General features: G+C 43.8%; 1 protein-coding gene across 1 annotated transcript in view; it reads left to right on the forward strand.

The window, feature by feature from the left end:
• The window catches only part of klhdc8b (kelch domain containing 8B), a gene marked incomplete at both ends in the record, with an annotated part of 406850 nt that overhangs the window by 341599 nt on the left and 38359 nt on the right, over window positions 1-26892 (forward strand). Inside the window, one exon of the mRNA XM_084461788.1 lies at window positions 1867-2091. Within this exon, the coding sequence (XP_084317914.1) occupies window positions 1867-2091 (225 nt within the window). The remainder of the gene's footprint in view (window positions 1-1866; window positions 2092-26892) is intronic.

Consider the following 26892-nt stretch of genomic DNA (forward strand, 5'->3'; position numbering starts at 1 on the left):
TTTGCCATCAACTTTTTCTCTCTGTTTGTTTTTGCATTTTCATATTTTCTTCTAATATCTTCAATCAGGGATGTATGGAAAAGAAGACTTCTTTTGATAGGTGAATTCACGTTTTGACGTCCCAATAAAGCATTGACTTGACAGTTTTAGTTTTCTCTTTTGCAAGCTGTGCCTCCAATATGTTGATCTGTTTTTTCAGTTAACTCTTTGAATTCCTTTGAATGCTTTCCCCTTGACGCCGTTGCCTGAAACAAAATATTTGTAAGGATTTTTAGTAAAAGTTTAGCGAGTGAGTTATCAATGTCATTTTATGGGGACATAAACAGTTGATAATTGTCCTTCAAATAAATCAAAACTTTCTTATAAGTCTCATCAGCTAAACGTCCAATGATCTAACCTGGAGGGCCCTGGCTCAGGCTGATTTTCAGGAGTGTCAGGAGCTGCAGGGGAGTTGGGTGGTGTCTCTAATTTGGGTGGTGTTTGCCTCCCACTCCGCACGCCAGATGTAGCCGGCCCATCCTGCCTCGCTGATGTTAAGATCTCTGCATTACTGCAGGAGATTCCGTGCGGCAGGCACAAAAAGGTGTCTCCACTTGAGGCGCCAGGAAGGCTCCGCTCTTGCAGCGAGCCTGTCGTGGAGCAGGTGGTTAGGCGCCACTGCCCGGCAGGCAAGACGTGCTGTTGTTCCTGTGCGGCGGAGGCCAGCGGGCTGGATGCCTGCAAGGATGGGAAGGTTGTCCACAGGAGTGGGACGCAGGCATCCTGTCATGATGCGCAAGGCTTCGTTGATAGGCGGATCGATGAGACGGGCGTGAGCGCTGCAGCACCACACCAGTGCGCAATATTCACTGGTTGAGTAGACCAGGGCTAGGGCTGCCATACGCAATGTTTTCAATTTATTAATTTACTAAATCAGCTCTGGAAATAGAATTTGATTCAAATCCTTGTTTTTATTTATTAAATGATATGCAAAATTCTCAGTTAGATTAAAAAATAATGTTGATTATTAATTACTATAACAGATTTAGCTAAGGAATGCATCATTTCATTTTGGAAAAATGATTATCCAACCTTCAAACTGTTCCTGGCCCAAATATTACAATTCTTACATTTAGAAAGTTTAACTCAAGAAAAACATAACCATAGCTATAATTTCCAAGAACTTTGGTCTCCATTATTTTCTTGTTTAGTAGAAAAGTACACTATAAATTAAGGATGTTATTGTCATTTGCAATTTTGGCTCAGTTTTTTTGTATTATTACTAGTTATTTTTTATTCTATTTTAAAAATATTTTGTGTGTGTGTATATTAATGTGTTTGTATGTATGAACATGCGCCCACTTATGTAGTATTTATTTATTTATTAATTCTTGTTTCTTTATTTTTCTATCTGTATTATGTACAGGATGAGAGGGAAGGGATGAGGGATATGAAGACTGTGTACTGTTATGTTCAATATTTGTAAGTTCATTCTTTGGGGTTGCTGACCACTGTACATCCATCCATCCATCTTCATCCGCTTATCCGGGGTCGGGTCGCGGAGGCAGCAGCTCCAGCAGGGGGCCCCAGACATCCCTTTCCCTAGCAGCATCAACCAGCTCTGCCTGCCATCAACCAGCTCTGCCACTGTACACTTTCTTGAAATAAAAAGATGATGGGAAACAAAGAGTTTTGGAGTGTGTCCATAGGAACGGTGCAAATAGAAGAAATACAAGTCATAAGAAAAGTTATGTAAAAAAAAAAAGTACCAGAGTGGGTTAGGGTTAGAGGTGGGAGAAGAGTGAGTTGTATTAATCCCCCTCTCGCTCCTCTCTTTCCCCTCTTCCATACCAACCCCCAACCTCTCCCCCCTGCCTCCCCACTCAGGCGGGCGCCAGGGGAAGCTCCCTGTCACAGCGTTCGAAGCATTTGACCTGGAGGTGAAGAGCTGGACGCGGTTCCCGTGCATCCCCAGCCGCAGGGCTTTCTCCTGCTGCGCAGCCAGCGACAGGGCCTTCTTCAGCCTGGGGGGCCTGCAGCAGCCCGGCCCACACAACTTCTACTCCAGACCACACTTTGTCAGCACCATGGAGGAGTACGACCCCGAGCTGGGTGAGGCCCCTCACAGCGAGAGCGAGTGAGTGAAAGAGCGATAGAGAGGGAGAGAGATAAAGAGAGAGGAGGGGAGTAATCTCTGTGTTTCTGGAAAACCAAAGAGATGAAGAGTGGTGAATACCCGCTACACACCCGCTACAGTACCTTTCCCCCTCATCCCAGGCTGCGTTTGTGTGTGTGTGTGTGTGCGGATGTGAATGTGTGTGTGTGCAGGCGTGTTTGAGTGTGTAGTGGAGAGTCCCTCCTCCCCTATTCCTACTAACAATGCATGGTTTCTCTCCCTTCTGTGCCTGTTGGATTGGGATTAAGTAATTTACTCTGTTTGCTCTCGGACAGCTGTGGAATCCAGTCTGAGTTAGGTGGCTTCTGATGATATGGGTTTATTCTCAACAATCTGGCTTCATTCTGAACAACCAAACAGTCCAAATTCAAGTGTGTGTGTGTGTGTGTTTATGTGCGCAAGTGCGTGCCTGTGTGTGTGTGGGCGCCTCTGTGTCTGTGTGTGTGTGTGTGTGTTTATGTGGACAAAAGTGGACAACAGCACTCTTGAAAATGTTAACCTCTTCCCCTTCCCCCTTCCCCTTCAAACGAGTCTTTGAAGACCGAGACCTAAAGGCCCAAACAAAGCTCCTGGTCTAAGAGGACTTGTCCTCCCCACGCTGCTTCTTCTTCTTCGTATGGGTCGGTTGTTGCTTCCTCTCCTCCCAGGCTCGGGGCCGAGGGCCTATCCTTTTACCACCCCAAGCCTGTGTGGCGGAGGCCAGCGGGCTGGATGCCTTTAGAGATGGGAAGGTTGTCCTCAGGATTGGGATGCAGGCATCCTGTCACAATGCGTAACGCTTCGTTGATAGGCGGATCGATGAGTCAGGTGTGAGCGCTGCGACACCACACTGGTGCGCAGTATTCACTGGTCGAGTAGACCATGGCTAGGGCTGCCGTACGCAGTGTTTTTGCGCCGGTGCCCCAGCCTGATCGGACTCGTCGCCTCATCAGCACCACATGAGCTGTTAACTTCTTGCTTAGTGACTCGAAGTGTCGGCAGAATGTGAGCGACCTGTCCAATGTCACGGCGAGATAGGTTAGTTCGGCGCTGTATGGCAGAAGTGTTCCATCGATGTGCACTCGGAGCTCACGTTTGGCTTCCTTGTTGTTAAAGTGGAAGGCCGCCGACACCGTCTTTGCCTCGCTTCAATCTCCATTTCCGGAGGTATGCCGCTAGTGTCTGCATATCCTGGCTCAAGGTCTTCTCCATGGCCTGCCAGTCTCCAGCGAAGTACACCAGCGCAAGGTCGTCTGCGTCGGCAGGTCTTGTCTGTAGATGTTAAAAATGAGGTGGGCCAGGACAGATCCCTGGGGGACGCCGTTCTTAAGGCGTCGCCGCCTGCTTTGCTGTACGCTACCGGTGGTGAGGGTAAAGCTGCGGTTTCGGACGAGCTCCATGATCATGCTGACCATGTGCCTGTCCGGCAGCAGGCAGAGCAGCTTGCAGGTGAGGCCGCGGTGGCATACGGTGTCGTAGGCAGCTGTCAGGTCTTTAAAGACGGCTCCGACCTTCTTTTTGGCCGAAAAGCTGTCCTTGAGTCATCAAACTGACTTAATCTACTGTCGATCTCCCACATCAGAACCCGGCCTGCTCCTGTGGAATCAGCGGGTCAATGATTGGTTCGATGCGGGCATAGATGAGACACTCGAGGATCTTGAAGGGGATACATAAAGAAGGGAGCCCTGGGGGCTGAATGTTATAGTGTTGGGTCAATTCAATTCAGAATGTGAAATAGTGACTCTAACTACAGCAGACTCTAAATACTAGGCCTGCCCCCGACTAAAGATTTTTTTGCTCGACTAGAAGTCCTCATTTCAAGCGACTAGTCGACTAGTCGTTCCTTTATTATTATGATTATTATTATTATACATGGGTGTTTCTCAGAATTCGGGCTAATTTCAGTCCCCAGGGTGTATTTTCAATAAAAACACAATTTACACAAGAAATTCACATATCATTAGTTAGTATAGACAAAAACAAACCTAGACTTTTTTTATGGTTTCTCTAGCCCATGGTTTTAGCACATTTTATGTTTTGTTTTGTGGTAAAATGTGCTGTTTTGGTATTGTCCCCAACCCAGACTTTTCAAAGATATTGCCATATCTCTCACATTATTTGTTATAAATGTATATGTGACAGCGGCTGGTGATTTGGTCTTCAACTCGGCAAACCCCGAAATGCGCTAGGGGGCAAAAAAAAAGAAAAAAGTTTTTTTTAGTTTTTAGTTTTTTTTTTGTATTACCAAAGTTGAAGTTGTGAAGAACCCACTTACTATAACAGACAACAGTTTTAGGTTCACGAAATACGTATAATTAGTCTGCAAACTAAGCTCGTTTTTAGCTGATTTCGAGTCGGGTTTGGGGGCGGGCAGATCGATTAGCATGATTTGGTTTCATTGGCTATTGCTTCCGGGTTCTCCGCCCCCCACCCTTCCCCAACACGCCGGCTTTGTTTACATTCAGTCCCAAGTTTAACCATGGATGCTACAGCTTTTTCTAAAGGAAAGACGGGGATGGCATCCAGGACATGGAAAGAGTTTTAAGAGCAGCTAAAACTCCAGCAGAGCAGGACTCGTTCGTACACAGAGTTTTATTCTTGATGAACTGTGATACAGGGATGACTATCAACAAAGCAATTCACAACACTGTTGTCTGCCGCCAAGTATTCGGCTTTGCTTTGGGGTAAGCTATCTTTATACTATCCGTGTAATGTATCTTTACATTACATTATCGTTAGTCGTTTAGCAGTAGCTCCTTTCTAAACAAGTGACTAAGTCTAGCTAGCATAACAAAGGCACTAGCACTAACTAACAAAGGCTAGCTAGCTAACGTTAGCTAACATGCTAGATAGCTGAGCTGTCCCTTCGTTCCTAAACTAGCCAGCTACCTAGCACAGGGACATGGCTATAGCTAGTGAGCTATCCCTTTGTTCCTAAACTAGCCAGCAAGGCAGCTAATATCTAGCCAGCTGCCTAGCACAGGGACATGGCTAGCTAGTGAGCTAGCCCTTTGTTCCTAAACTAGCTAGCGAGGCAGCTTATATCCAGCCAGCTGCCTAGCACAGGGACATGGCTACCTAGTGAGCTAGCCCTTTGTTCCTAAACTAGCCAGCGAGGCAGCTTATATCTAGCTAGGTAGCTATATTATAGAGAGAAACAGAATGAGAGAGCATGAGAGGTATGGTAGTCTGACACCTTTGTTTTTTGTTTTGGTTACAGGATGAGCAAAGCTCCAGGCCTGTGAGGATTTGCAGCTCTCCCTGGGCCCCTCCATACCAGCCAGCAAGAAGATCACTATACACTACAGCTTTGATTTTGCACAACAGGTGAGAATACGTTCATCCTATCATGCATTAGCTAGTCTATTTAATCAACACTTTCTGGTACTATTTTATCTATATGGAGTGCCAGTACTGTGGGCAATAGTTTAATGTACTTTCTTCCTTCTATTCTATTGCAGTTTTGATGCTGAGAGACCCGGCATGGTTGTGGCCAGAGAACACCGTGATGCACCGGCAGTCGAGTTTCAGCTACTGCGCAAGCCTGATGTCCTGCCCCCCAGAGAAGGTCTTCTTGTGCAAGCCCCACCCGGACTGGACATGGCCAGACAGACGTATCACTTTGACAAGATCAGAGAGTTCTGTTCTGATGAGGGACGAGATGTCACATATCCCCCGCCAAACTCCACAGCAGCTCAGAACAAGACTGTCCGCTTGTAGATTCACTGCAGATCATCAGGACGGACAGCACTGCAGGAGAAAGGCCACAGCCTTTCCTGTTTTCCTGTTTGTATACTGAAGCGTTGCTTGTTCTCTTGCACAGACTTGCCCACACTTGCACAGACTGCATTGTTAGAATATTGAATACTGAGCTGAGTACTGTTGTTATTACCTTGAGTATTGAGCTGGGGACTGTTATTACTTTGTTGTACACTTGATCACAATGAACACTATGCACCTTGTCTATAAAACAGACAACTGACTGTACACTTTAACACTTAGACTGTTGCCTTTTTTTGTACACTTAACTACTTATGCTTGTACTTTATATCATGTATGTGACAATAAAGAACGTTAAATTTGAACTTCATCTTATATTGTTCTTAACTGCATTCACAACACAAGATTAATACTGACTCAAAGAGTGTGGGGTCATCAGTGAGAGAGCACCTCACTTGGCAGCCACTCTCAGGTAATACCCCAAGTTGACAGCCACTCTGACAGATAATGACAGATCGTCCAGTGGGGGAGTGGCTGGGGGTGGGGTTACCAGGCTATTGTTCACGCCCATTACCTGGCAGTCAGAGGTGTGAAAATGTTGGAGAACTTTGGAGGGAGATTTCTCAGCTAAGTTGATTTGGCAGTACTAGCATTCAAATAAGCATATCTTCTTCAAATATGTTCAGATTTCAATGTATGAGACCTCATTTGAAAGCTTACAATCTGCACTTTCATAATCTGTAAAAAACTGAAAAATGAAAATGCCTAGTTGAGGACCAAATTACCAGCGGCGGTCACATATTTGTAACTTCATTTTACAAGATTCCAACAACCCAATTCGGCCCTTATTCTGAGAAACACCCACATATAACCTTACCATGCAGCGAGCGGCAGCAGCCGCCTCAGCAAAGCGGTAGATTAATTCTCAATGTGTCGGCATTCGGCACAGCAAGGAGACTGAACAACATTTCATTACTATTTAGTATTTATTTCAACACAGGCATATAGCCTATACAACAAACTTTAACACGGAAAACAAAAGTAGCCCACACACACATTTCTCATTTTTCACAACGAGCGATCACTGAGCGATCAGTGAAGAAATAAAAAATAAAGGGGAGCTACAGAACATAACTCAATTTTCTGAAGGCAGAATGCAAACGAAAATGTAGCCGGCCTATAGTAGGCTATACGCACATTTCTCAATAACAGGCCGAACGAATGCGAACGATGAGTGCAAAAATAATTAGGCCTACGTTGGCTTCTTGCTGTGACTGACTAATTAGCCTACTGTATATTTCCCTTTCACTCTGATGATCCCAGCCTTCTCATATTGTGAGAAAGGAACACAAGTTTGTCGACGTTGTCGGGAAGAAGTGAGCTCCATGTCTTGCTGACAATGAAGCCGGCCTTAGAAAAGATGCGCTCGGATGGCGTTGATGTGGAAGGGATGGAGTGCACGCGCCTCGCTGCTCTGGCAATGTAAACAATACTTACCTGGATAATAGGCGCGCTTAACAAACAATACAAGGCAAGAGCCGAAGCTCAAACAGTAAACAACAAAACAAACAACCCCGTGTAGGGACACGGAACACAAAGGACGAACAAAGGCCCACGTTAAAACAAGCAAAAAAACATGCCTGCCCAGCTGAACCACCAGCCTCTTGGTTGGAAGCTAAAACTCGTTTAGGCTACACCAACCACCCGGGATTAAGGGGAAAACGTTTCTCCAAGAAACGTGGATCGGACACTACCAAATCACTCCCAGTAGCTACCTTCGTTGAGAAAACATACAACTGTTTGCGGTTTTAATTTCACCCGCGACCGGCCAAAGGGGAAGCCCGTTCTGTGCCAACCTTGGCGCATTGACTCAACACCAACTGTTCTAAACTGCAGCCGATAAACAATCTAAACTGTACATCAATTGCAGGGGAACAAATGAGTCACAAGACCAAAATCACACTTCTACTGAAAAGCAAAACCCCTAGTAACGAAACAAGGACGAAGTCAAAGAACAATACAATATCATATATCGCTATTGTTGAGTTACAACTACTTAGATCGATACCACCTACACCCCCCCCCCCCCCCCGGGGAGTTTGTTTCCAACAATACGCCAGCCCAACCACACAATTCGAAACGAAAACAAGGCAAATACAACTCAGAACCATAAGAGGGTTCGTTCAAACGTACCTGTGAGTTCAAGAAGCCAGTGGAAGAACTGAGGAAATAATCTCAGCGTGCGCTCTGGCGCAAGAGAGAAAATTGACTTTTCAAGCCCACTATGGACCGACACGTCTGTCGACCAGTTCATCCACTGGAATCCCGAAGCAACACAACAGGCAGTCCTCCCATTTCGTCATCCGCGTCGCCAATTGTAATGGATTTTAACTGATCTAGTCAAAAAGGATTTACCAAGATTCGCTTAAAAGGTTAAGTCTGGTTTATTGAGAAAACAATACGAGCGCAAGGACTTCCTGGACAACGCAACAAGAGTGGTTCATCCAAAGAAGTCAATTCAAAGCTTGTCATGCCCAGCCTTATATTCAAGCAAAACACAGGTACGGCGCTTTGAGGATGTGATTGGCTAACTCATTGCACGTCATATGAAATGGCAGGCGTGGCCGAGAATACAGACGTGAAAAAGCGGCAATTTCTTGGAGACAAAGAGACAAAGGATGGTTATTCTGGAGTAGACATTTCTAGGTGTGTGGACCTCCTGGAGGCCATTCTGTAGGTTAGCACAGCTATGTGAACGGTTGGACAAAGGTTTAAGGTGTTTGGAATAGAAAGGTCTTGAGGCCAATTGTAAATTCTACAACAAGATTTACAGCGTTTATGATTGGTTTCTGAAGGCATCCTACGCCGCCTTCCGTGAATCTCCACTGGTTGGAGCTTTCACCATGGATTCAGCTGTCTATCAGACTCAGACATAATAAACTAATGACCATCCACATTATTCACCACTTTCTATCAAGAGAGCCCCCCATTGGATAAACCTGGCCAATGTGGTTTGCAAACAACAAGGGAGGATTTTTTGAATCCGGCTGGGCTAACGTTACCTGAATGAACTTAGGCTACCGGAGGAGATAAAATGAGCAAACAAACAAAAAACAGGAGATGTGCTGAGGTTTTAGAGGCTGTCTTTGAGTCCAGCTCATCAGAAGAGGAGCTTGGGGGATTTGGAGACGTGACAACAATTTGGATCTCGTCGATGATGTAAGTTTGGCTAGCTTCGCTAACGTTAGCCCATTCTTACCGGTAATTTTGACGTTACTGTAATGTTGCCGACTGCTTATGTTAGCTAGCACTGTTTATGTTAGCACTGTATGTTAGCTAGCTCTGTTTGTTTATGTTTTATGCTTAGCCACTGTTTATGCCCACAAAATGATCAATCCTACTGTAAGTTACCTCATGAACTTATTAAGAATAAATACCCGCTCATTATATTTGTGCATAAAGGGAGTAACTTAGGGTGGTTTCACACATATAGTTTTGTGCGCACCAAACAAGCTTTGGGCCCGAGAGCGCTCTGTATGGGCCTGTGTGAAGACAACAATGGCAGACAAGTGCTCACTAAAACAGCCGCTCAGAGACCCTCCTGAAGAGGTGTTTTCGGAGCGTTCACAACCAATTTCTAGGGCGCTCCAGTTGTTGTGTGAAACTGCCCGTTCTCGGACGGATGTTTGACCTAAAAAAGACCCCGTAGTTAGATGCGCTGTGCATTGTGCGGCGCACTGTTTGTTTACTTGACTCTCCAGTGGAGTGCGAGCTAGCTATCGAGCTAGCTAGTGAGCTAGCGCAAAGGTGATGAGGGACTGAATAACTGAAATATTATAACTTTAATAACCGAAATAAGAGGACAAGAGACATAAATAAGCACTAGTGCTATGAGCAACAGGCGTTGTAACATCTCCATGTTTACGTCTTGTTTACATCTCAAGCTGGTCTACTCCTGTTTACAGCCGTCGTCATGGAAACATCATTGGTGCGCACTACATCTTGCGTGGCCTTGCGAAGCTTGCGCTTATGTAGTTTGCGTCGACTATGAATCCGGCCTAGGCGCAGCTGTGCTTCTCCACAGTGTGCCGACTTCATGTTTCAGTCAAAACCAAATCTAAAGTAGATTCGTCCTGCAAAATATACATCTTTCAATTAAACAATGAATGTTTAATTTGCCAGTGAATGTCTGTTTTGCCAGTGCTCTACTAGAGTATGCACACGTGTGTGTGTGTGTGTGTGTGTGTGTGTGTGTGTGTGTGTGTGTGTGTGTGTGTGTGTGTGTGTGTGTGTGTGCGCGTGCCCAGGCCCAGGCCTTTGGCCCATAGCTGGCCAGTTTACCTACTCGGTTAGCTTACCCTGTGTTGTTAGTCCAGCCTGTTGTTTTGTCTCATTTGTCTTCTCTGTTCTTGTAAAGCTTCCTTGGGTGTATTGAAAGGCGCTTTATAAATCTAATTTATCATTAATGTTGTTTCTCTGTTTTGTAATTTTCAGAAAAGAGAAGCACACACCAGCCACGTTATCCACGCCAGTTTCCATCCTAGTTGGTTCTGCTGAGATGCGTTCAAGACCACCGGCTTTGCTATCAGATATCTTGTTCATAGCTTGATACACTTCATGAGATGGATTATTTATTGATGTTATTAATTTATGGAGTAACAAGTCCATTGTTTTTGTTCATTCCAGAGAAAAATTACAAGTAAATGATACGTTTGGAGAAAGAGAACCTATTTCCTTGGTCTTTTTATTTCCAGACATTCCATGAAGGTGTATGTGGTGTGTAGTCATTATTCAGTATTATTACATCCCAGTATTACATTTGGGGAAAGTAAAGTGAAAAACAACAATTTACTAAAACATTTATTTTACATAATTGTATTTTAGGCTTTGATTATAGATGTATTTGGCTATTTTAACTAACTTTTCTATGCTATTTCATTTATATATATATATATATATATATATATACACACACACATACATACACATACATACATACATACACGAGGTGCGACCGAAAAGTCCCCGGATTGTGTCAGCCATGCTCATGCCTCTATTTGAATTGAAAAAACAATGATATCCCTGTGTTGCCCTATATCTCACGACTATTCTTGTATAATATTGTCCTGGTAGGGTTTGGAGAGATCACCCCAAATGGCCTGCTTGATGGCGATCACGAAGGCAGAGTCCCCCTGGCGCACAGTGTAATGGGCCTGCAACTTTTGGAGGATTGGAAGGATCTGGCCACAGGTTGGGTTTCTTTCACTGGAGAAACAGAGTGTGGATGTGTGCAGCACACGCATCAGCTCCACAAACTCCTCTGCCTTCCTGAAGTCCCCTGTGTCCATGCTGTTGACTCTGTCCTTCTCCACCTACTTCCTGAGCTGTGGGTCCATAAGAGCAGCTTGGATGGCAGGGACCTGCTCAAAGAATCTCTCAATCGTGAGAAAGAGAGAATTCCACCTCGTACTGACATCCAAGATGAGCATGTGGATGGGCAGACCTGACAGGAAAACACAAACAAATCACACACAAACAAAATTAGTCACCCAAAATCTATCCATTTACTAGCATTCATTTTCATATAGCCTAACTGTTTGAGTGAATAACATATTGTATGTTGCTGTTATCTTTAATGACAAAATAATAAAAAGCATGATTCAAAAAACAATATTAAATTACCATTACACTTTAATATCATTAATTTTTCAATCATGTATCTATAATCAAAAGAATGTACTGAGATGTGATCTTACTGAGCAGTTGCTGCTTCTCCTTCAAGACCACTTTGGCCATGTGGGACCTCTTCATCCAAACCACTGTGGCACGGACCCTGGCTGCCCAGTTGGACACTTGTAGGATTTTGTAGATCTTCTGAGCTGCCATGTTGAGTGTATGGGCGAAACACCCAAATTTGACAAGGTGGAGCTTCTTTATAGCAACATCCATGTTGGAGGCGTTGTCAACTGTGGCTGCCACAACCTTCTCTTGGATGCTGAAGTCCTCCATGATCTCATCTATCTCCTCAGCCACAGCATGCCCTGTCTGTGCTTCGTACACGGCTCTCGTCTTGAGGACCTTCTCTTTCATCTGACCTTCCCAGACGTAGTGCACAGTTACAGTAAGGTAGTGGTCCTGACTGACGGCTGTCCAGCTACCTTGCTAACCTGCCTTAGCTCAGAGACCAGATTGTCCTTCTCCACCTCATACCATGCTGGGATCAGGCGGTCAGACGGCTTCTCTCTAGAGAGAGAGGGTTTGTAAAGCCGCTAAAGCCTCCCTACAGATAATTGCTGTGGGAATGAAGCAGAACTACTATGAGTAACATTTCTTGGTAGGGCTGTAGGCTAACCAAGCCATACCTTGTAGCCCTCCCCAACCCCCACGGGTTTACATTGACATGCAAATAGGCCTAGCTGTCTGTTTGCTGGTAGCGAATGTCAAAGGACAGGGAGCAACCTTTTATTTCAGCCAACTCTCCTAAGTGATGAGATGATGTTTACTTTGTGGCATCTGATGTGGCATTTTATTTGAACATGTATGTTTTTATAGGCCTATCGGCGTATCACTTATCACCCAATTTAATTGATTTCGGTGTAGGTAGGCTACCCTCGTGATCCATGAAGGAACGGTGCGTGAGATTGAGAATAATCTGAAATCACAACGGGGCTGACTGGCTGTTCAGCCACACATTAGGCTAGGCTAGGCTAAGCCTATGAGTTAAAAAAAAACAAAAAAACAACAACAACATTGCACTGGAAACTGGCACTGTCTCGTTTTTCCACACACAAAATTACATCGAGAGCAACAGTAATGGGCGGTCGCCACTACTGAGTTAGACAATACGATTCTGCTAATTTCACATTTGTCAGGCACACTCGTCCACTAACGTTAGTTCATTTTGAAACCCAATGTTTTGCACAGTCAGTGGGCAGGCTCACACTCACTAAAACCCCCACCATTCACAGAATTCTCAATGAGCCTACATTGACATGCAAATAGCCTAGGATGGTAGGTGCCACTTTTGCAGCAGTTTTGCAAATAGGCTAGGCTGCTAGCTGACAGTTTTAGACTGCTAGCTGACAGTTTTGCAGTGGCTGGGTGCAAGATCGCTCGTTGTCACTGTAAATGAGGGCAACCTCAGTGCCTCTCGAGCATAAATAAAGGTTTGAAAGATCTATAAATCCACAAGCCGGCCAAGACCAATGCATCTTGATCACAACTTTCACATCTATTCTTGGCTGTGATATTTATTGTACCGAGTAAATGTTTACATTGTATATTGTCTTGACCCATTGAGGAAGCTAAATGTGAATATAGGCTAAGCAATACCTGAATTTTAATGTGCAACATGAACAAACTCTAGCCTACTAGAATATAGTCGATATTTTCCCATTGCACTTGCAGATCCTTATTCTAAGTCACAAGAGCCACTTATTCAAAAATAAAGTGTTAACTGAATCAGATTATTGTTGGAGTCAATTTATTTTTCAGTAGCCTTTATATTGCATAGAAAACTGTGCTCATGTGTCACGCTGTGTTTGTAGCCCTCTGCAAATACCAACCCCACCCACACAGCAGTAGGCCTACAACTACATAACATTGGTTGGATAGGCTAATAATAGCCTAATAAAAAACTATGTTTGAGCTAGCTAACGTTACCTACCATTAGCTCAACCGGGACAGTTGCCAGTTAGCGATGAGAGGCAAAGTCCCGAGCCCAGTTGATAGCCTCCATCGTGGGATGAGGGTGGTGCAATTGGCCACTTCATACACCCAACATTAGGCTAGCTAAGCTAGCTAGCAAGCAAGCAGTTGCAAAGTCGAACAATACAGGTTGTAAAATGATGCGGGGGAGCTATGCATGCTGTATTATATTATTTTAAGAGTTGGCCCCAAAACACAAAAACGTTAATTTGAAGTTAAAAGCTAAGAAAAGCTGGGGCCGTCTATAAACTGGGGCCGTCTCATTCATGACGGCGACAGGCACTAGCCTGGCAGACTGCATCGAATAGTTATCAAACAAGCTTGGGAACTAACGTTAGCTGGCATAATCCAATAATTCCCCCAAAAGAACCCCTCCACTGCACAAGCTTTTTACCAAACCTAGCTAATAAGCACAAGCTACTGAGTGCAACGTTAGCCCTGCTAACGGAGAGAACGGATTTGGAGGAGATTGTTGCAGCTGGTGCTAAATGAGGCAAAGGAACATGTCAAATAGAATACAGCAAACATGCGTAAAATGTATTCAATCACTTCTTCTTAAGGCTTTCCAGCAGTGTCGATGCAACTATTACTGCCCTCCACAGAATGTTGCTACATACTTCACGCCCGGATGTAAACAAGCCGGATTGCCAGATTGGTGCTCCAGCCCCAATGAGTGCTCCAAATCCCCCAATGCGATAAAAACCCGCCCAAATATTATATATTTATTTAGTATAATATATATCTATATATCATAATACATGTTAAGAAAAATGCCTTTCAGCTCAAATTCCGAAAATAATAACTAATGTGGTAAAACTGCAACACAAGCCTACCCCAGCAGCTTAGCTAAATCCGACCGGGCCTGAGTAAACATAGAATTCATCCATAAATCCATCCATAAATTGCTCAATAGGTGAATAGTCCTACATCATACTGTGCCAATGTGTTCTTTTTTTTCAAGTGTTATCAGTGATATGCTATCTATTTGATAATAGGGCTTGGGAAAATGTAGTCCCAAACACGACCATCTTCTTTATACACAGGTGTATCTATTTGTAGCCCAAGCCGATACAGCCGCATTTGGTGTCACAAACACACACACGAGCGCCATCTAGCGGCCATTGTGTGTCAGTAACAGCCTCCCATTCTAAAGATTGCGGGGGCTTTTGACCCACTCCATGGCGAAGCTGGTAAGTTTCAAATGCTTGGCGCTGCTACTGTTAAAGAGGCGTGTCAACCAAGACAGCCACTCAACACCCAGCGCCTTCAGCATTTCTGGGTGGATTTCATCAGTCCCTGGGGCTTTGCCACTGTGGAGTTGTTTGACTACCTCAGTGAACTCCTCCATGGAAATTGACGATAACCCCCCATCATCTTCCGGCTCTGCCTCGATCGTAGAGGGTGGATTAGTCGGGTTCAGGAGTTCCTCAAAGTGCACCATCCAATGCTCAACAACCTCCTCAGTTGAGGTCAGCAGTGTCCCTTCCTTGCTGTACACAGCTTGGATGGTCCCCTGCTTTCCCTTCCTGAGGTGTCTGATGGTCTTCCAGAAACACTTTGATGCCGACCGAAAGTCCTTCTCCATGGTTTATCTGAACTCCTCCCACACCCACTGCTTTGCCTTGGTCACGGCCAAAGCCGCAGCCCTCTGGGCCAGTCAATACCCTGCAACTACAGTGGATTTCCAATTGATAAGAATTAACCTTCTAGCCGATAGAGTGACAAAAGCTAACACATCTTTTTTAGTTCTAGAAAGGGGAGGCAAAGAGGGAGAAACCCCAAACGAGCATTCAGTTCTACCTCTACCCCAAAAGCCTCAGATAGGTTATTCTCAGATAGGGTAATCTCTAACCAATAGTTGTGGAGTGATGGACAAAGCCAGTTGTGCGACACATGTGAATAAGATTGGCAGGAGATTGCTGACATCGATCACAGACTGGTGATATATTATCATAGATCCTAGACAAACAAGCTTAAGTGTAATAGGTACGGTGTACCAATTTAGATTGAATAAAACCATGTCTGGCACAGACAGAAGAACTGTGTACACGCCCTAAAATTTCAGCCCAAACCTCCTCTGTCAATGTCTTCCTGAGATCCTCCTCCCAACGGGTCTTTATGGAGTCTAGAGACTCTGGACGTAAAAGAATGATTAGGTCATAAATACATGAGATTGAGCCCTTCACATTCGGAATTGGTGTAAGGAAGCCATCTAAAACAGAATCATCAGGTAAATTTGGAAACATTGGAAACATGTTAGCTATGTTTTCTGATATATCAGCCACCATTATACCAGTTTATCTCTAGGCTCTTGCTTCATGAAAGGTAGCTACCTACCTACCTTTCGGGAAGCAAGAGCCTGGAGATAAACTTCACTAAAAAACAGTGATGAGCTTACCAACCTAGCTGACCAGCATGCACATTTAAACTGTTAATAAAAGTATAATGGTGGCTGATATATCAGAAAACATAGCTACCTTGGCCGTTAACGTTCAGGACAGGGCTGTTGGAGTAGGCTGATCCCTCTCTTTTCTCTGCGAAGGCGTCTCGAAAATCCTCTCGTGATTGGTCAAGCACTGCACTCAATCACTCACTACACCCGCCCACCACCTCTACGCTTTCAACAACGAGCTTACAAGTATACAAGTTAGTTTTGCACCATATGTATCGCAAGGTTAGGAGCAAAAGTCACAGCAGCGTGGAACTACGATTTGTGACTCGTAGCGGCAGATTCAAGCGGTTGTAGTTAATGACGTATTTGCGCAGTATTTGTATTTGTGAGAAAATATTCTACAGGTGTGCAACTTTTACTCTGTGACTACAAATTTACTGTTACACATGTGTGGCTATTCTCTACAACTACAAAGTTAGTGCTACACATGTGGCTATTTGCTACAACTACAAATTTACTGTTACACGTGTGGCTATTTTCTACAACTACGAATTTACTGTTACACATGTGTGGCTATTTTCTACAACTACAAATTCACTGTTACAGATGCTCAGCTATTTTTGCACCAAATATACCTTGAGGTACTGTGAGGAAAAGTGGTATGCACTGAAACAAGTAGGAAAACCATGGAAGAACATCCATCTTGACAGAACTAACTTGCCCAGCCAAAGATAGATTGAGCAGGGACCAGCGTTCAAAGTCCTCTTGAATTCTAATCAGTAAGGCGGCAAAATTTGCTTTATAGAGATCATCAAATTTATGTGTGACATGTATTCCAAGATATATGAAACTATGTTTGGCTATTTTAAAGGGGAAATTTTGTAGAGGGTATTCCCTAGCAGCCGTATTAATGGGAAATATCACTCTTGTTTAGGTTCAATTTGTATCCGGAAATTTGGCCAAATAATCGAAGAGTGGCAAGGGCAGCAGGGACAGAAATAGGCAAGTTGGAAACATAAAAGGAGGTCATCTGCGTAAAGCGAGACCTTCAACTCAAAACCATTCCTAGAAATGCCCGAAATACAGGGGTATGAACGAAGCGCTATCGCCAGGGGCTCAATAGCAATCGCAAACAATAAAGGACTCAGAGGACCACCCTGTCTCATAGAACGCTGAAGAAGAAAATACTCAGACTGAACATTATTCGTCCTAACCAAGGCTTGTGGAGAAGAATAGAGTAACTTGACCTAAGAAATAAAACGCTTCCCAAAACCAAATGTCTCTAGGCTGTAAAAAAAAAAAAAAAGGCATTTCCACTCCACTCTATTGAATACCTTCTCCGCATCCAAGGATATCAGAGCCTCTTGAGTATTAAAGGTGGAGACACTGTAAATGGTGTTGAACAATTGCCTAAGATTAGAGAAAGAATGCCTGTTTCAAATAAACCCTGTCTGATCTGGAGAGATAATGGAGGGGAGAACGGATTTCAGGTGCGACAGTTTTGATAATAATTTAAAGTCAACATTCAACAAACTAATCGGACGATAGGAGGAGCAGGCTAAGGAATCTTTGCCCTTTTTCAAGAGGAGGGAAATGGAGGCTTGGGTTAGGGTACGAGGGAGACAACCAGAATTAAAAGACTCATTAAACATGTCCATTAGTAAAGGTGTCAATTTGTCCCTGAACTTTTTATAAAATTCTGATGGATAGCCATCTGGCCCCGAGCATTTACCACTTTGTAGGGACAGAGAAGCAGCATTGAGTTCTGCCAGTTATCGGTTCCTCTAAATTCTCAGCAACAGACTGCTCAACAGTGGGAATAGTCAATTTACCAAAGAAACTATCAAAATTGTGAGTAGAAGCCTGATCAGATGAATAAAGAGACATATAAAATTCCTTAAATGTGTTATTAATTTCCAAAGTTATATAATAGTCGTGCCCGAATTTGTTCGTATCTGGGGGATTTGATGAGAAGACGCTGTCTGACGTAGCTGGTGTGCTAATAATTTGCTAGCCTTGTCACCATGTTCAAAAAACTTGGACCGTGATTGAAGAAGTTCAGTAGTACGATGCGTCATAAGAACATCGAACTCTGCCTATACCTCTGGGGATCGGGTAGCGTATAGGTTATCGAGTTGGGATATGCGTTGCGTCAAAACAGCAAATTTTTCTCCTCTGAGTTTTCTTTCATATACAGTGTAGGAGATGATCTCCTCCCTGATGTAAGCCTTTAGATTTTCCCACAGCACGGAGGCAGACACATCAGGTGTTTTGTTCACACTCACAAAAAAATAAATTTGTAGAGAAACAAACTTAACAATTGTGAGTAAACGTGTATTAAGACGCCATGGAGCACGCATCGTATTAAAGTTTTGAAGGGGAGACACGGTAGACGAAAACATCGTTTTTCAACGCCCTGGTCAAATTTGAGATTTTGTGCTTTGTCTTCTTTCATACTAGTGGAAATAAAACATCAAAAATACGCATTTAGATGTTTATTTTACTTCATTTAGTCTGTTTGCGTCTGTAGATTCTTCCTAAAATCACCAAAAGTTAGCCTTTTTTCGAAACGAGCCAGACGGCGGCCGTCTTTTGGATCCGCTCATCCGAGGTATCATTGGAAAGGTCTCTCTCTCGAGCGCAATGTTATCGCAACCAAACCTGATAGTTTCATTTGTATCAGCAACCAATCGTGGAAATACAAAGGCGGGTTTGATGCTAAGCGTGAAATCTCATTGGCTGTTGTTGATTTCTGAGAACGTGATTGGTTCAGCGTGTCATGTGACACCTTTCCACTTCTACTATGAGACAAAAAGTGCCTATTCGCGCAAGTTGTCATTAGCCGGTGCTAGCATGTCCAGTGAGCAGCAGGGAGATGAGGCTAGCGTTAGCATGTCCAGTGAGCAGCAGAGAGATGCGGCGCGTTTGAATGAGCTGATAACTGGGTTGATTTGTCCTAGTTGTGCAGGAACTGGTCTTAAAATTAACATAGATCCTCAGAATAGTGGGTTCTGTAGTACTTTGCTCTTAGAGTGTAGTCTTTGTGAGAAATGGCTATCGCAAAAGTGTCTACACATCGACTCGGCTTCATGATACAACTAGGAATGATGTTGCATTTGATGTCAATGTGAGGATGGTCCTCTTAGCGCACGAGTTAGGGTTGGGGTATGCAGCTCTCCAAAAGATTAGTAAAGTGTTAGGGAGCCCAGGGCTTCATCTGAAAACGTATCAGAAACATGACAAGAGGGTGACAGGTAGGCTATTGAAACGTGTTCCCTCTCTCTCTCTCTCTCTCTCTCTCTCTCTCTCTCTCTCTAGCCAATATCAGAAGCCTATACATACACAGTAGTCTCCCTCTCTCTACCTGTGGCATTTCTACATGCATCCATAAACTGACCAAATAAACTGTTTTAATTTCAGTTGCTGAAATAGAGAGAGGTCTGGAGTCCTTACACAGAAGCAGAGAGCAGATTAGGCAGGCAGATGTGGACTCAGAGGTAGGTAAGCTGACTGCCAATAAATGCAAAATGTAAAAATATTATTACAGTTATTGAGAATTATTACAATAATTCTCAATAACCAGCGTTCAGTGGACAACATGAAGGCGGCAATATGGGGTAGTCTGCGTCACTGTATGTCCACTGATGACAACCCCATGCGCACCAGGAACATATTGTGGTTTTAGGACAGTTTTGTGGACTGCAGCTGGGTGGGTTCTACAAACCAGCTGCTTAGAACAGTTTTGTGGACTGCAGCTGAGTGGGTTCTACAAACCAGCTGCCTAGAACAGTTTTGTGGATAGCTTGTGTGGTGCCATCTGAGGAGTGACTCTGTAGACCTATGACGGCGTAGCTTGATGTCTCCTATGGTGTTGCTTTTCACGATGGTTATATCACTTGTTTGTTTGGCAATCTATATTTAGCTTCTATTGGTGTTTTCCCTGCATTGTTTACCACATCTTGTCCTGTGTATTTATGAATCATCTTACTCTTCATGTTCATTCATTCATTCATTCATGTTTACTCCATGTAAAACGCTTAAAAAAAACACAAAAAGTTAGATAATCTGTTTTGTCATGCATGTCCTCGTCAAATGTGTCTATCTTTGTCCATGATCTGTTTAACAAAATAATACAAGCTTTCTTAAAGGGAATGTTCTCTTCCCTACTAACATTGTCTCGTCTCTAGTCTCGTCTTACTAACACCCCACTCGTGGGCTGTACCTTGACGTGGTGAGTGGGCTTCCAACTAAACAGGTCTTGCTTCTCTATACAAAATGTCTACTCCTGGACTATTTTGAATCCACAACATGCTGTGTTATTCAGTTTTCAGTTTCTATGTGTTGTCAGATGTTGTGTAATGTTGTTACTAATGATGTGATTGGATACTGTGTTTGTAAATATTGGTTTCCAATGCAAATGTATGGTTTTTAACAATACAAATTTTCAAAGCCTGTTTTCTCAAAATGAGTTATTTATCATCTTAGGGACATCAAAACCACCACTTGAGTAGCACCTACATACACCTTACTTTCCAGTTTTGTTCCAATCCATATTCTGAAGTGTTTGGCCAAGGGGGATTTTTTAAATTTCATTCATAGCCTGATTAATATAACAGTTTATTCCTTTAAACATGGCGAAAATTGGTCTTTTTATGACTGTTGACAGTATTTTCTGATTTCTGAAGTTTAGAAAAGAGATATCAAAAATCAAAAAAAGTTTTGAATAGGGATATGTGAACAAAATGAAACAAGAATTTTGAATCTGGCTTGAACCAATTTAAAAAATTGATGTCCCGAAATAATACAAATTAGCGCATATTTAGCGCATATAATGCCTAATTTGCATATAAATCCATAAGATTTCAGAAAACTTATAATACAAAAAAGATGCTCCTTAATGTACCTAACAAACTGGGGGAGTTTGATGGTGATACCTATTAAGGATTTTTTTTCTACCCTTAGGATCAGACATAACATTTGAATGCACAAATGGAACACATTTATGTAGTAGAATATCGATATCGATTTACCCACAAAAGAGGAATGATAAATCTGGTCCCCCCATCCCCTCTTCAACTTGGAATGATCAGAGGCTTTAAGATGGGTCTCCTGCAAAAAAATTACATGAGCACCGAGTCGGTGAACATGGTGTAAAACTTTGCTACGTTTTATAGGGTTATTGAGCCCTTTACAGTTGAAACTATCAAATTTAATGTCAACCCCATTAAGCGCTTTTGATAAGTTAGATTGGGTCATAGTAAAAAATTGAAAGCATTTTAAGAAGCAAAATCAATGGTCTGAAGCAGCTCTCAAAAATACGGAGCCCCTAAAGTGGTTTTGCGAGATCTCGCAATAGGAAATTGCGAAAATATTAACAATAAATCCTATTTTGGTTGTGCATTTTCTCAATTTGCTGTATCATCATCATCATGTTTAATGTGTAAAATTTTTCTATTTTGATGTCGTTGTTGTAAAACACGTCTTACATCTTCCCTACTCAGCAGCGCCCTTTGGTCTCTGTGTTTCTTATTGGACATGTTTCTCAGCGTCTTGACCTTTGGCTCTCGGTGAGATGTTTTTAGATTTGATATGGGGGCAGAGATATCAAATATACTGTTCAAGTTCTCTACTGCTCAGTTGACACCCTCACTATTGCATGGAACTGTTTTGTTTAGGCTCTCTCCGTGGGTGTAGCTTCACGGCAGGGGGGGGGGTGGTCCAGCTCTCTCTGGGGGTGTAGCCCGGGGGGGGGGGGTCCAGCTTTCTCTGTGGGTGTAGCTTCACAGGGGGGGGGGGGGGGGGATTCTGTTCACACACACTTGACGCTGGACAGAGTGTACGTGTGTGTGTGTATCTGAAAAGAGTGTACGTGTGTGTATCTGGACAGAGTGTATGTGTGTGTGTATCTGGAGAGTGTGCTGTGTGTCTGTGTGTGCATCTGGACAGGGTGTACATGTGTGTGTGTGTGTGTATCAATGGCAATTAAAATTAAAAAGATTAAAATCCTTTCTCTCACCTCATGTCACTCATTTTCACTCATGGCCTCCTCTACGTACCTCCCTCCGGTACACCTCCATGTCTTCTTTCTCTCTCTTGCTCTCTCTCTTCTTCCCCGTCCTCTCCATAGCAACCTTGGTCTCTCCTCCATCTCCTCAACCTCTCTTTTGTCTCTTCAGGGGAACACACACTCACTCTCTCATACACACACACACACACACAAACCTTGTGCAAAGCTAATTAGGCAGGTGACTGAGTGTGTGTTTGCATGTGTGTGTGTGTGTGCGGAGTAGGAAGACAGGGTCTGGGTTATTGAATCAGTTGATTGGAGCAAGGGTTTTGGTGTCTGAAAAAAGTCGGTCTGAAAAAATACTGATTTGTTTATGTCAGTTTTATTTTGTGTTCAAGGTGAATATACCTAAAAACAGCACTGTAATTGGCATGTTCAAAGTAGTACATATAAAAGAAAATTAATGTTAATAAACCTGTTTGTACTCTTTTTTGCCCAATGAGAATCGATAAGAGAATCGATAAGGAATTGGATTGATAAGCAGAATCGAAAATGGAATCGGAATCGCTAAAATCTGATCAATTCCCATCCCTAATGGGGAACATGCAGTACATTTACATTGCCAAGCAAGTTTGAAATGATAGCTCCTGCGCAGCAGTGAGTCGGAGCTGGGCATTTTGTGAGTCAGAGGAAGAAGGAGGAAGAATGGTTGTGCAGCACAATGCCACATAAAAGACCAATAAAAACCACATGACTCACAACAGTGGAAAATACACAGAAATTGTATTGGTCAAACACATCAAACAGAGTTCAGTCGAGATCACTTTAGTCAAAATTAACCCATTTATGGGCATGCAGCAAATACAGCATATGAATTTTGTCGGTGTGCTCTGTTCGGGGGGCCCCCTGCCTTCCACAGCATGTGGAAAGCGCGATAGTAGGGGGAGGCGAAAACTAGTTGTTCCCCTCCTCTGGGCCAGCTTGAGTGCCGGAAGAGGGAACGGCATCGATTCAGCCCCCTGCCTCTATGACAATCAGAGTGGGCCACGATCAGGAAGTCCTAACTCAGCCCAGGAAGTCAGTAACTCAGCCCACTAAAACCATCAAAGAGAGCCATAGGGGGACTGCTGTACATTATAGTCCCTGGTCTCCACGGGCTGATGCTTCATGGAGTTCTGAGGGAGTACAGCCTAGAGCCTCTGCCTCCATGGTGACCGGAGGGACCGCTGGATGGCCCTTCGGAGATGTTTCAGCCCACGATCACCACGGAGAGCCACAGAGACTAAGCAAGTGAAGTTCCCCGGCTTCCACCAGCCGATGCATAGTGGAATACCAGAAGAATGCAGCAATAACCCCGGAACAGAGAGCAACGATGACAACAGAGATGACATTGACAGAACACAGGTGGAGCAGGGGAGGAGGTTCGGCAAGCACACAGATACAAGCGATCAGCAGTAATGGCAAGAGCGAACAATGACATGTTTTGACAGCTTAAATACATGCACTCTAGCGTGCTGGACCAATGCTATGACAGCTGACAGTCAGCTGGTGGGTTGCGTTGTTACGGGGTGTGACTGATTAGCCTCTGCTGATTAGCCCGGCATTGACGTCCGTGCCTCGCCTGAAGTTGCGTCGGAGACTTCATAAGGACAAAACCCTTGCTGTGTTTAACCAGCTCTCCCAGTATCTCTCACATAACCTCCTTGAACCAGATCATTCTGGCTTCAATTCTGCTCCACTCTCCAGAGACTGCTCTCCTTGCTGTAAGGGAGGCCCTCCACACAGTGAGAGTTTCCCTCTCTCCTCGGTTGTCTGAAGCGTTTGACACATTGAACCTCCTCCGTCTCCCAGCTGAGCGTCTCGGACTCTGTGCTCTCACGGTTTGCATCCTACTAGACTGATTGCTCTTACCACATCATGTGGAGAGGTCTGTCCAAGGCATGCACTCTCACTACTGGTGTCCCTCAGGGTTCAGTCATTGGGCCCTTATTGTTCTCTCTCTATACCAAATCCCTTGGCTCTGTAATCTCCTCACATTTTTTTTCTTACCACTGCTATTCTGACGACACTCAACTGTATCTTTCTTCCTCCCCTTCGGACACACAGATGGTGATGGGCATCTGTGTGTCTTGCAGCCATCATGTTTAGATATCTGTGCACCACCTCAAGCTCAGTCTGGACAAGATGGAGAGTGCCTTCTCGAGGATATCTCCATCACTATTAAACTCCACTGAGTCTCCCTAAAAAACAGACAAGAACCTTGGGGTGATCCTGGACGACCAACTGTTACACAGCCAACATCACAGCGATAGTCCACTTCTGTAGATTTTCCTTCTCCAATATTCGGAGGATAAACCTGTTCCTTGTGACAGAAGAAGTGCAACTCCTGAAGGTCAACTAGATATATAGACTGTTAGACTACAGACAGCAAATTGCCAGACTGGGGAACTCATAACATCTAGTTGTGTACCTAGGAACTGGAATGAGGAATTGATTAGTGCTGATCAGATATTGTAAGGAAAAGTTTTAACAAGAAGTCCAATGTACCTGTACTGGTTATATTGATATATCTCTGAGGAGAGCCAGCTCCAAATCAACATCAGCAAGACCAAGGAACTGGTGGTGGACTTCAGAAGGAACAAGAAGCCTCCAACCCCCATCACCATGCAGGGGGGGGGAGTTGAGATGGTGGACTCCTACAAGTTCCTTGGAGTGCACCTGAACAACAAACTGGACTGGACTGACAACACTGAGGCCCTCTACAGGAAAGGACAGAGGAGACTGTTCTTCCACAGGATGCTCAGGTCCTTCGATGTGTGTAGCAGGCTACTGCGGATGTTCTACCAGTCTGTTGTAGCCAGCACAGGGTTTAGCAAACCAACTTTGCTAAGCAGGCTCTGCAAGACTGATGAAGCAGAGATGGCCATGGACGTGTTTATGGACCTCCGAGCTGAGAAAGATGACATCATCAAAGCTGGCTGTGAACTATTCAAGCTCATGTTCCATGGGAAATCCCCCAAAGACTTGGAAGACTTGAGATTTGACATCTTCAGTAAGCGAGCTGCTACTGGGAGCATCACACCTGAGAAACTCCCCCCGACAACAGGAGCTGCAGCACAACACTCTCCGGGCTTACCTCCAGACTAGGGACTGGCTGATGCTGCAAAGTCCATCGTTGGATGCCCTGGACTATGGATGGCAACTCTCTGAACAAGGATATGCACCAGTCCCTTCAACAGACCCCATTGCACCAGACTACCTCCTGACGTTTTCCAGCTGCAACTGTGCGGGGGACTGTAGCACACTCAGGTGCTGCTGTAAAAAGTAAGGAGTCAAGTGTATTTCTGCTTGCGGCAACTGTCATGGCAACTCTTGCCAGAACATAAACCAGACAGATGACAAGAGGAGTGAGGAAGATGCTGGGGAGTTTGATAAATAAGGTTGACTAAAAAACTGACAATTGTTTCCATTGAGCACAGTTGTGTTTAAAATGTTCATAAAACACCTTTTATATGACCAGGGATTATTTTTTTCTCAAATCTAATGGTTGGAATCAATTCAGCACTCCAAAAAACCTCTAGTTATACATCTCACAAGCTAATATTGGCAAAAGTTTATTTTCCCTTTTTTTCGCCCAGGCCCTCTGAGCACCCCAACTTTGATTGGCTCCCCAGAATTTTCCACAATGATTTGGGCTTGCACTAATTGATAGCTGTTAGTAGACACCTAGATTAACACATTGGTGGAGAAAGCTATTGGTAAGCAATTTTTTTGCAGATGGTCAATACAATTAGCTAAAATTCCCTAACTAGATGAGAATAGCAAAACAAAAGCAATACATGCTGACGATTGGCCGCGTATCACCCACAACAATAATTGTATTATAATAAAATATTCATCCTGTCACTTACCGATGTTTAGCACTAGCAGAAGAGTCTGCTTTGGTGACGGACCTCTGGTGTTTTGGGCATCCTCCAAAATCCTCGCAGCAATGACTAAATGCTTTGTTGACCCCGTTTCATTGCCAATTCTTGCTACAGATGTGGGAACATAAGAATGTAACTTGACCCGCGGTATTCTAACAGGCGCTTTACGGCATTCCGCACCACCGCTCGCCTGCCCATAGGGGTGCAGTAATACCACTCATTGACCCATTGCTGTAGCTCATCTCGCACATTAGATGAGCCTACCGTTCTCAAACTCCTTGTTCTCTGTCTGGTGGTAATTTAATTATTACGAACAAAGCATATCTATTTATAGTTTCTATCTCTGTAACTGTCGCCGGGTCTATATCTGTTAACTGTCGGGACAAGTAGAAGTTTAATACATTAGGCTGAGTGTTCTCATATGGAACATGGCATCAGGACGAGTAAGATGGCTAACGGAGATGACCAGAGATGTGTTTGAAATGGTTCACTCACTCCCTCCCTATTACCATGGATGTATTGAGTGCGACTCATAGTGAACTACATGGGGAATGATTTAACAGTTTTGGGACACTACATGGAATGTAACTGCGTAAGATATTCATGACTCAAACAAGCAGACGCGCCGATCACTGATGGCAGCAGGTTGAAATATCAGGTAGTATTCAGGTTCCATGTTTAGTTGAATGATAAATCCCATATAAATGGTTGGAATTCTAATGATGTGCAAGTGTGATTTTGTCAACTTTAGTGCAGTCTGCTAATAGCAGCCTGTGAAGCTGCACGATAAGACCGTGATATCAAGTTAGCTAACGACAGCAGCTTCCATAATATTAACGGTAGCTGTTGGTGGCTAAAAAGCAGATAGCTAACTTTACAACGATGATTCCTGAAGCTATTTTGATTTTGATGCTATTAGTTCAACTTCTGTTTCTCGGGCAGGAACGGAGACGAACTCGCATGAGCAGCAAAGCAGCTAGAGGAATGATCTTAACATTAGCTAACT

This window comes from Borostomias antarcticus (assembly GCF_949987555.1).
Source record: "Borostomias antarcticus genome assembly, chromosome: 3".
Lineage (NCBI taxonomy): Eukaryota > Metazoa > Chordata > Actinopteri > Stomiiformes > Stomiidae > Borostomias > Borostomias antarcticus.